Source organism: Saccopteryx leptura, chromosome 1 (genome assembly GCF_036850995.1).
Source record: "Saccopteryx leptura isolate mSacLep1 chromosome 1, mSacLep1_pri_phased_curated, whole genome shotgun sequence".
Taxonomy (NCBI): Eukaryota; Metazoa; Chordata; class Mammalia; order Chiroptera; family Emballonuridae; genus Saccopteryx; species Saccopteryx leptura.
In genome coordinates, this window is record NC_089503.1 from 55,577,863 (window position 1) to 55,589,658 (window position 11,796).

General features: G+C 37.3%; 1 protein-coding gene across 1 annotated transcript; it reads left to right on the forward strand.

Annotated features, from left to right (window-relative positions):
• Nucleotides 1-2,754: 2,754 nt before the first annotated feature.
• Nucleotides 2,755-6,940, forward strand: LOC136388029 (olfactory receptor 51G2-like). Its single transcript, XM_066360085.1, has 2 exons — nucleotides 2,755-2,787; nucleotides 5,974-6,940. The coding sequence occupies exon 2, from the start codon at nucleotides 5,993-5,995 to the stop codon at nucleotides 6,938-6,940; it is 948 nt and encodes a 315-aa protein (XP_066216182.1). The 5' UTR covers nucleotides 2,755-2,787; nucleotides 5,974-5,992.
• Nucleotides 6,941-11,796: the final 4,856 nt, after the last annotated feature.

Here is an 11,796-nt window from a genome sequence, read left to right on the forward strand (position 1 = left end):
TTAATCTCTGTGTGAGACCTGCTGGAGTAATTTCATTATGCTTTTTATCCTTATTTATTTTCATTGACTCCCTTGGCTTTAATCCCCATAAAGCTGTACAAAATTCTTTTTGATTTATATGTCCTCACTCCTCTTATATCTTTATTTTTTTCCTATGGGAGGCTGAATATTGACACATCAAATATCTCTATATCTTGAACTGTGAATATAAACCTGACCTGTGGTGGCGCAGTGGATAAAGTATTGATCTGTAACACTGAGGTCACCAGTTCGAAACTCTGGGCTTGCCTGGTTAAGGCACATATAGGAGTTGATGCTTCCTGCTCCTCCTCCACCGCCCCATTCTCTTTCATTTCCTTCTCTCTTTCCTCTCTCTCTAAAAATAAATAAATAAAATAAAATAAAAAGAATAAACACAACCTTACATGACAAGAGAAACTTTGTTGGTGTGATTAACAGGATTTTAACATGGAAAAATTATTCTGAATTTTTTGAGTGGGTTTCATGCAGTCACAAGGTGTTTGTAAAAGAAGGCAGGAAGTCAGGAAGAAGAAAATTCACTATGTTGATGGTTTTGAAGTTACAGAAATAGCGTCATGGGCCAAGGACTAAAAAAAAAAAAAAACCCAAGAAACTGAGAAAGGCAAGTCAAAAGATTTTCCCTCATAGCCTCTAGAAAGAACCTGCTTTGCAGTTAACAATAGAAAATTAATAAACCTCCCTTGCCAAACATGAATTTACGATACTTCCTTAACTAAGAATAGTTTTCTCTAGCCACCTTTTCTTCACTAGCTGCTTTACAACAGTAAAAAAATTGAACTCTTACTACCATATGTTCATCACCAGGTAGTTAATTGATTTTTACCTTGACTTCATAATTAAGCTACTTGAAAAATAATAAGCACTAAAAAGCATTAAAGATCCCTACCAGAAAAAGAGTTAATGCAGCAGATCTGATTGACTTATTTCTTTAGCCATGTTGATGGATGGCTCGTGAACAAACCTTGAGAACTAATCTTCCAAAATGTTCACATAGTGACTGAACACTAATGTTATTATCTGTGCCCAAAGCACAGATCTGTATAGTCTATATGAACCAGATGGATAGTGTAAGATAAACATAGAGTTTATCCTGTGTCCCTGTTACTTAATCTAACTTCTACACATACTTGTCATGTGACATATGTGTGCCTAGGTGACCAGCTCCATTTAAGAATGCTGGACCCTAAAACTCAAGCAGGCTTCCCTGAATAGATATCTCTTATGTGTCTCTGAAGTTTGCAGCTAGAAATTTCTTTCAGAGAAGAAATGTTTGGAAGCCTGTGCTTGACCTCTTTTGCCTCTACTTATGCATATTTTTTCCTGCTGTTCTTTTACAGTGTCCTATGTTATCTCAAATCTCAACCATGAGTATAATTTTATTTTGAGTTGTGTGAGTGCTTCAAGTGAATCACTGAACTATGATGGGTTGTGTGCCCCAGAGATGGCTCCTCTACTTCATTCACCACTTGGTTCCTATCTCAACTTCCCAGGCCATTCTAGCCCAGCTCCATACCTATTGCAACCAGGAGAGGTATCCTATATCGTTCTCCCCTCAGCTTAAAAACAGGCCCATTTTTAATGTCCCTGCTGAATCCTGTTTAATTTCTTCTACCACTTATAATCACTTCATTAGTGACTATGAATAACTAACTCACTTTGAGGAGGGAAGGAGGAGAAGAGGTAACAGCAATAAAAAGTAAGCTATATGATACTGTAACAAAACCAGTTAACTGTAGTGCAAAATAAATTAATCCTGGAGGAAATCTATTAATATTATCACCCATGGAAATAGTGTTGTAGACATTTCACTCATACCCACTTTCCAAGATATTTATAGTTTAAGAAAAAAGGGCTTCCTGGCCGGTTGGCTCAGAGGTAGAGCGTCGGCCTGGCGTGCCCATTTGCTTCTCCACCCCCCCCTTCCTCTCTGTCTCTCTCTTCCCCTCCCGCAGCCAAGGCTCCATTGGAGCAAAGATGGCCCAGGCACTGGGGATGGCTCCTTGGCCTCTGCCCCAGGCGCTAGAGTGGCTCTGGTCGCGGCAGAGCGACGCCCTGGAGGGGCAGAGCATCGCCCCCTGGTGGGCAGAGCTTTGCCCCTGGTGGACATGCCGGGTGGATCCCGGTCAGGCGGATCCTGGTCGGGCGCATGCGGGAGTCTGTCTGACTGTCTCTCCCCATTTCCAGCTTCAGAAAAATACAAAAAAAGAAAGAAAGAAAGAAAGAAAGAAAGAAAGAAAGAAAGAAAGAAAGAAAGAAAGAAAGAAAGAAAGAAAGAAAGAAAGAAAGAAAGAAAGAAAGAAAAGAAAAAAGGGCTTCATTTGGAGGAAGGAGGTTAGAGGCTATAAAGAATTGTATGTATAGAGATGCAAATATGATGTAAGATGTTCCTGGGACCAGAATAGCTATGGTATATGTGATGACTTATTGCTAAGAAGCTATAAAGGTCTTAGGCTGGGAAGAAAAGAAAAGAAGCTTGAAGTAAAATTGGCTGCATGAACTTATGTCATATATCTGCAGAGCTGGCAAAGACCCATAAGGATTAGCAATAGACAGCTTTGTCTTGCATGTGGCCATTTGATGCTTCTCTGAAAGCCTATACCACAGAGATTGGTTGTAAGCCTCCAGAGAGAGCCAGACCAGTGTTTTATAAACCTGCTCACTTGGCACTATGCTCAATCAAGGGACCCTTTTGAGGCTTTAGCTGCCCCACAATCCACAGAACTTGTGTCTCTGCCCTGGGGTCTGGTGAGTGATTGAAATACCTCAGGCTACATCAGCTTGAATATGTTGTGTGCCTTGGATAGAATTAAAAGAAGCCATGTGCTATCCTTAATATGGTTTCAAACTTTGTATGAGAATCTCTGAGGCAGGAAGAGCTTTTGTTAGTGGTACACGGCGCTTCTAATCCTTTTATACAGTATGTTCTATAGCTTTGAGAAAGAATTCTTGGACCCTCTTTCCTTACCTAACCACCACTTAATTCTTGCCCTTAAAGTTTGAGGTCAACTGCAAATCAAACTACATTTATGTGTGACACATATTGGATATTGTTTCTCAGAAAGTTGTACATGTTTTTAGAAAACTTCTGAGACACAGAGTTTTTTTCATATTCTTTTTAGGGATGTTGCTGAGTCAGTTTAACAGGATTTAGACAAGATGACCTTGAAAAATATGGAACTTCTGTCTAACATATTTTTCTGGCAAAACTTAAATAATGAAGATAAGATTTTTGCTGCTCACTTTGTGTCAGAAAACAGCATGTCAAATTCTCATGTGGTGGTGGTGGGGTGTAATACCCACATCTGCTCACACTCGCAGTGAACAGCATAAGGGGAAATAGGCAGAAACATACATTCTTCTAACCTCTGCTTGATTATATCTACTCAGTCCTTAAATACTTAGTACCATGACTGGGCCTCCTAAGAATACCTCTTATTCTTCTCATCATTTATCACCACAGCTACCTTGGGTGAGATGCTGTTCTTTAGATAACCATATAGTATCAGAATTTGGCTTTATATATGCCGTTACCTCTCTAACCTATAACAATCATTGAATTACATTGGAAGTATTAGTTCATACTATTCACAAAATGCCGTGCTCACTACAGTTTACCTTCTTTGTTTTCCTGTCAGAAGTAATTCCTCATATTCCTAGTGTCCTTGATTCTTTCTACCCAGACTCATATTTTGTTATTATCCATTCTCTTTGGGAAGATGGCATCTTATCTTTTTTATTATTATTCATTCATACCATATTTATTGATTTTATTTAAAATGGGACAGAGAAAGAGAAAGAATCAGGAATAATAAGCTGTTCTTGTATGTGCTCTAACCGGGAATCGAACTGGCAACTTTAATGCACAGGCCGACACTCTTAATAACAGAGTTATCTGGCCAGGGCAGAGCCATCTTATCTTTATGATGAGGCTGGGTCCCTTTGCAGCTCAAGAACTATCCCTGGACAGACTTGGGCACATTGGCTGAATCTACACTTATGTTTAACCTTAAGAGTCTGAGAGTAGCAGCTTCTCTTTTTTGATGTTCTTAGAAGGTGAAGTAAAAAAACAACAACACAGACTTCCACCTAGCCCCCCAAGATGATTCCCATTTGTGAATGGATCAGCAGCTTGTCACACATCAGCTTAGGCATGTCTTCTGAAAATAAAACTATCTTCTTTCCTACTCTTGTCATGCTTTGCTATTTTGTTCATCAGTTTGTTAAATATTTACCCAGAAATAATAATTCTGAATCTTAAATGTTTTTACTAATAATGTTAAGCTTTCTACATTTATTAGAATTTCAGTCTATTAATTTTGAGGAACAGTAATTTTCTTTCTTTTTGCACTGTGTTTAACAGCCTGTAAGTAAAATTTGTCAGAGGTTGGTTGATAGATGTAAGTCTATTCATTCCCTACCTCTTTCTCTGTAACCAAAGTTTAGAAAGAGTTTTCATTAGAGCCACATCGATGACTCCTAGTACTCAGCCACCCTCACCTCTTCACAGGAATACCCAAACAAAAACCCATTTTTTCTCTTTCTATTAGAGAAAATCTTTTCTCAAATCTGATAGGCCAACTTCTGCTTTTTGTTTTTATTATAAATGTATTTTTGTTTTTATTATTACTATTATTCCTCCACCCACGACTTTTCTTATATTTAATGCCAATATTTATTTTTGCTTTTCAATTATCATGCATCTATAAATTTTGACACCATTGATGATCCTTCATAGAATTTCTTCTCTAGGTTTCTTTTAGACTAGTAGTTAACATGTGGAATGGAGATTGCAGGTGTCCTTCATGGCTTTAGAGATTATAATTAGCTCATAGAAGAGGACTAGAATATAACAAAGACTATTTTACTGATTACATAAATGACTGTTCAAGAAGATATTGATTTCTTCATGTTGAGACAATTTTCCTAAGATACTGAGAGAGAAAACCATCATTCAGTTGGACTTGAGATATGTGACCAAAACTTCCTTTGAACTCTATGTACTCAGATTTCATACCTTCTACCCTTCTTTAATAATTATTCTTGAAGGTACCTAGGATCATTCTTTAAGAAAGTGAGTCACCAAAAGCAGGGTGTGGATTCACAGTTGGGACATTTTAACTGTCCCATGTCAATGACCTCATGAATTAGTTTATAAAGATGTCTGTGTTGACCAGTGGGTTACTAGAACTTCTATCTTTGCTCTGCATTGTTCCATTATCTTACATTGAGTGCACAGCAAGAGATCAGTAAATGTGTGAGGCCATAAAAATATATTGTGTTTCCAACTACAAATATCTAGTTTTCATCTGTTCCCTCTCATATATATGTACCAGCTATCCAAACGTTTTTAGAGAGTACCCTGTAACAAAGATAAAGAAAAGGTTCAAATCCAATAAACATTCACATCAAGCCCAAAAACTCCCTAGTGTTTTCTTAACACAGCCATTATTTTCCATCTTCTGAATCTTTTTCCAAACAAAATACATATCTCATAATATCAGGAGTTCAGAGTCAGCATTAACATTCTTATATTTTATTTTCTAACTCTCAAGCAGCCATATAATATAATTATCCTTACTTAGGTTTCCTTAGAACTTTATATTCTGGTACTAAAACTGATCTAGTTTATGCACACAAACTCTGTGCTTTCAACACAGTTTTATTTTTTATTTTTCAAAACTTGAAATGTCTTCAAATGATTTTCTGTATCTGAATGACCCAAATATGCTGCTGAAAACTAAAGCAAACCACCAGAGAAGGAGTAGCACTCTTTCTTACTGCCAATGCCTAACGGAGTGGTTTTCAGTATTGTGAGAGGAGAAAAGGGGCAACATTACTCTGGGAGAACAGACTATGGGTGACAATGGGATGAGATGATTAAAAAAAAATGTTGTGAAAGAATAACTTTTTGCTTTCCTATAATTTTTCCAGGCAAGTCCTTCCTAGAGTTATGGCAATTCTCAGCAACAATAATGCCAGCAGCTTCTTCTTCATTCTGATGGATCTCCCAGGACTGGAGACTGCTCACTGCTGGACAGCTATTCCTATTTGCTTTATCTATGCTCTCTCTTTGCTGGGCAATGTCATCATAATGTACATTGTCAAGTCTGTGTCTAGCCTTCACACACCCATGTACCTCTTCCTTTCCATGCTTTCAATGGCTGACTTAGGCCTCTCAGCTTCTACACTGCCTTCAATGGCAGCAGTCTTTCTCTTGGACCAGAGGAAGGTGAGAGCTGCAACTTGCTTTCTGCAACTTTTCTTCATTCACACTTTCTCAGTCATCGAGTCAGCTGTGCTGTTGGCCATGGCTTTCGACCGCTGTGTGGCTATCCGAGAACCCTTACGCTATGCCACTATTCTCACAACCAAGCGCATTGGGACCATCGGGCTGGCCATTGTGATCCGTAGTGCTGCCCTTCATCTACCCCTGCCTGTACTCCTTGGAACACTACAATTCCAGCCTATGAATGTTCTGTCTCTTTCTTACTGTGTTCATCCGGATGTTCTAAGGCTGGCCTGTTCCAGCACTATTGTGAACAGTGGCTTTGGGCTCTTTGTCATGCTTTCTACACTGGCGACAGATGCTGTACTCATTCTCCTCTCCTATGTGCTGATCTTGAAGACAGTATTGAGCATTGCTTCCAGTGCTGAGAGACTCAAAGCCTTCAACACCTGCATTTCCCACATCTGTGCTGTACTACTCTTTTATACTCCACTAGTTAGCCTGTCCATGATCCATCGCTTTGGAAAGAAGAAATTACCAGCTCAGGTATACATGCTTCTCTCTTATCTACACTTTCTCATACCCCCAATGCTCAATCCAATTGTCTACACTGTAAAAACCAAAGAGATTCGAGTACGCATTCTGAAGATGTTTGGTCTTAAAATACTCTGAGTCTCAGAGACAGAATATTGGTTGTGATAGGCTGCTGACTGAAGACATCCCAGAGAGGAGCTAGATTATACTTTTCATAGGATCAATTCATTATTCAAATACACTGACTGATTACAATATGGTGCTTCCTCAGCCATAGCCATAAGAAGAGTCCTTGTCCAAAGGAAAAACCATGTTTCTTATTCTGCAAATATTAGTGTCAGCCTGAAAAACCTTGGGTTACTATACAGGAAACAACAGCTTCTGGAGAGACTATAATTTACATGTAAAAGTAAACAGATTAGAAAAGTAGAATTCAGTGACATTTACAATTTTTTTTTAACTAAAAACCTAGAATCGCACAAAATTAACTCAAAAAGACCTCACTTTATTATACTTTCTGAAAGTCTGGCAAGTATTTAAAATCAAAATATTTTATAGTTTTTCTTTTGACTTGCATGTTATCTATATCTAGCCCTTTGAATAAAGTTCTACTTCTCACTTTCTAATAGATATCAGAGCCACTCTGTACCTTCAAAAGCTACACACTGAGGTGTTAACGTTCATGAATTGTAGGTGCTGTATACAACTGACCTTTTCCTCCATACCTTAGATAACATTAAAAAAATTTAAGCAAAATAGATATCCTAGGACTCCATTGTTATGTGTATTGACTAGACTTTCAATAACAAGTCAAAGCTAGAGAAATTGATTTGCTTACTTTGTCATGGTCTCTTTTTTTCTGGACTAAAACTTGAGCTAACTTCCCTGAAAAAATTGCTCTAATAACAACATAACCAGTAATAGGTTAAGTATTTCATTATATGCTAATAATTTATATAAGATTATATAATATATTATAAAGTTGCTTACAATATTGTGATGAGAAAGAGAAGAAAACATATTACCAATATTTGATGTTTTCCCTACATAGTCCTTTGTTTAAATTGTATTTATTCATCTTTGCTGAGCTATCTCCTATTTAAAGTATACAGAAAAAATGTAGAGCTTTATTTTTTTTAGTGTGAAAAGCTGAAATAGTTAGGGGAAATAGGCCTTAAATATATAATTTTCCAGTAAGTCACAGGTGCTTTAATGGTTGATGCAGCTTAGAGTGAGGGCACAAAAGAGAATGAGTCCATTTAATCAAAGAGATACTTCTTTGAAGTGATGAGTTTTAAGTGAAGATGAGAAAGATGTTATATTTAAGCATGGTCAATAAACCCTTTCTTGATGATGGTTCAATAATAGTTCACCTTACACAGATGGTAATGAGAGATCAAAGAAAGAAACAGACCATCCTGATGAAGGGTTCAAAAAGCAGAGGAATCTTACATATGAGAAATGTCTCAGATGACTGTAAGATGAATAGATCTAAGCATCCATCCACCAGAATCTTAAAAGTTTATATAAAGACTTTAACTGGATTCAGTCACATACACCATCCAGATGGTCTCAGTATCACATTGCTCTCTCAAGGCTGTGTCTTTGAAAACAAGATTCCGTGGTGGGAATGATGGGTATGCTCCAAGATGGACAGAGTGTATTGCTCCAAGGTCAGGGTGAGAAGCTCTGATTGCCCAGGTCCAGCTTGTGGTTGAACCAGTGTCCACATCCTCTTCATGACCTCCTTCAACACTTGGTCTAACCCAATATTTTGACAGATTCTGCATTCCAGAAACACAAAAAATGTTGAAGTGCCCCATAAACACTTTGTGATTTCTTGGATCTGACCACTAGTTCATCCTGTAACTCTGTCTGCAATGCTCGATGCTCTTGCTCCTTTGATACCCCTTTACCTCACCGCCCAACATACAAATCTATTACCAAGGCATTGAAGATAACTTTTGGTGTCATTCTACCAGATGCCCTACTAGCCTGAGTAACTCTCCTCATGATCTTGGACTATCTTATACATGTCTATTTTACTAACATTTTATTTTAACAGCTTTATTGAGATATAATTGACATAATAAATTGAACAAATTTAGAGTGCACAATGTGATAATGTTGACATATGTTTATACCTATCAAATCCTCACCACACTCAAGATAATAAACAGATTTATTACCCCTAATAAAAGTTCTTTGTTGCTCTTTTGTATTCCTTCCCAGCTTCTTTTCCCACCTAACTTGTCTCAAACACTGACATGATTTTGTTACTACAGATTAATTTTCATCTCTCTAAAACTTTACATGAATATATTCAGAAAGTATATGCTCTTTTTTATTTTTTCATTTTATTATTTTGTGTGTGGGTGTGTGTGTGACAGAGGAGAGAAAGGGAAAGACAGGGACAGACAGACAGGAAGGGAGAGAAATGAGAAGCTTCAACTCTTTGTTGCGGCACTCTAGTTGTTCATCGATTGCTTTCGCATATGTGCCCTAACCGGGGGGCTAGAGCAGACCAAGTGACCCCTTGCTCAATCCAGTGATCTTGGGCTCAAGCTGGTGAGCCTTGCTCACACCAGATGAGCCTGTGCTCAAGCTGGCAACCCTGGGGTTTTGAACCTGGGTCCTCCATGTCCCAGTCTGATGCTCCATCCACTGTGGCACCACCTGGTCAGGCCAGAAAGTATATGCTCTTTTTAGAAAAATTTTTGAATTAGCTTTTTCCTTTCAGCATAATTGTATTGAGATCCATTCATGTGGTTCAAATGTTATTTCTTTTATTGTTGGATAATAAATCACTTTATAGCTCTACCACAACTTCCATTATATAATAAATTGCCATGTAAACTAATTATTAAATTATATTTCCCTTTATATTTACTACATGTAGTACTTTGTTTTTCTTAGCATAAAGATACATTTATATCTTCTATTATTTCCTTTCAGTCTAGGAAACTTTAACATTCTTTACTAATGGAATTTTGATTATCTGAAATGTCTTTTTTTTCCTTTTTTAATTATGAAGAACATTTTACTAAGTTAGAATTATAACTTGGAAGGTTTCTTCTTATACTACTTTAAAATATTATTTCTCCATTTTAGAATATACATTTTATTACATATACGTGATTATTTATGTTCATATTTTTCTTTAACTGTCTGAATATACTTATTATAACTTTTGGGGAGCTCTCTTGTTCTTTTTTCAGAATCTCTGTTTATCCTGGATCTCTTCTTTTCTGGGGTTTTTTTTTTCAGTCTTCTACTTTTCTCCTTCTTTGTTCGTCTATTTTTTATGTGTCCATGGGCATTGCAGCTGCTTTATTATTAAGAAATTGGGTCATATTATCTTATAAAAAGATAATCTAATTTGATACAGCAAGCAGTTCATGTACTGAAGGATCAAGTCATTTTTACAGCTTGGTTTTAGGCTTTATCAAGGTGGGTGCACATTAGTATTTACTCTTGAGGTACAGTATTATCCTTGAATCACCTTGAATCATCTCCTATTCACTCTGTTGGTAAGAAGAGATTCCCACCCTAAGGTCACGGAGATGGAGGAAAGCACAGCACTTGACACTGGAAAGATAAGTTTGACAGCAGTTCATTAGTCACAGGAACTCACAGACTGGGGAAGGAGGACACTGCATGTCAGGCAAACAACGCACAGGAGTTGCACTTGGGAACAGTGTGAATAGCAGAGACTGTGGGAGGGAGGCTCTGCGGTAATAAGAAAGTGAGGTTGTCCCTTGTTATTTGAGTGGCTTGTTTCAATAAAATCGTGGGCTTGCAAGGAAGTGAAACCCATTAGTTGGAGTGCAGCTGGTCTGGTTATTAGGGGAACCAGCAGATGGGGAAAGTTTTTTGCTGGATGTGGGGAATATCATATGAGAACAGAAAAGTTCATGATTAGGATTTTCATGCCCTCCTAACTTCAGATAACAAAGTAGCACTTGATAGTGAATCTTAATTTCAGGCCTTACACCACATCCTCCTAATCTTGTGGTGTGACCTTCCTGGGTTTCAAATCAATGTCCAAGGCATTCAGAGAAATCTTTTCACTCTTCTGGTTGGAAGTCCAATGTATGCCAGGAGTGTATGAATTCTAGAATTTTCATTCAACCCATCTTTTTCCCTCAGAAGTGTTTCCTGCCAAGGTTTCTGGAGGCTTTCACTGTGAATTTGCAGTTTAGCATCTAGTAAAACACTCATCTGTACACCTAAGCATATTTCTAAGAGTCCTTCCTTCTGTGACATTTTCCTATCCCATAGGTACTCCAAATTTTGATTCATCATAGCCTATCTGGTATCAATTCTCTGATCTCTCCTTCCAGTAATAAGAAAGCTGCTCTCAATTTGCAATTAAAATCACTATCTGAACTTGTAAAGAAACTTTAGGCAGGAAACCTGGGTGGATATAGAGTTCATCTCTTATTTCCTTTGTCACAAGGAGTCAGAGTTCTTACTCTCTGTTTTTCAATGTCTGATCTATTTTTTATATCTTTCCTAGGGTTAGAGTTGTTTATTGACTGGAATATGCACTATGTCCATTACTTCTTTATGATACATTACATAGAAGTGTAAAGCTATGGGGGCCTCTTTTTTTCTTGCAACCATACTCAGGGGAGTTGACAAATAAGTGTGCCCACAACAAACAGGGGGTTTTGTTTGTTTGTTTTCCATTTATATTGAGAAACAAACAATTTTTACAAAATGTTATTTTTTATTTTCTATTAAATTTATTGGGTGACATCGGTTAATAAAATTATATAGGTTTCAGGTGTATAATTTTTGCAGTGCATGAGCTGCCTGCCATGATTTTCAATGTTGTGGCTAAATTTGTGATTTCTATTTAAACAGATATATGTCCTCAAAGTTGGAAAGTCCTTCATTTTACTGAACTGTAATTATTTCTGTTGCAACAATAAAAATTTCTTTGCTGCATTTTTATGAACTTAATAACAATAAAAATTTATTAAATATTT

Excerpts from the sequence above, each read along its gene's own strand:
- LOC136388029 (XM_066360085.1), top strand. The coding sequence starts at position 5,993 with ATGGCAATTCTCAGCAACAATAATGCCAGCAGCTTCTTCTTCATTCTG.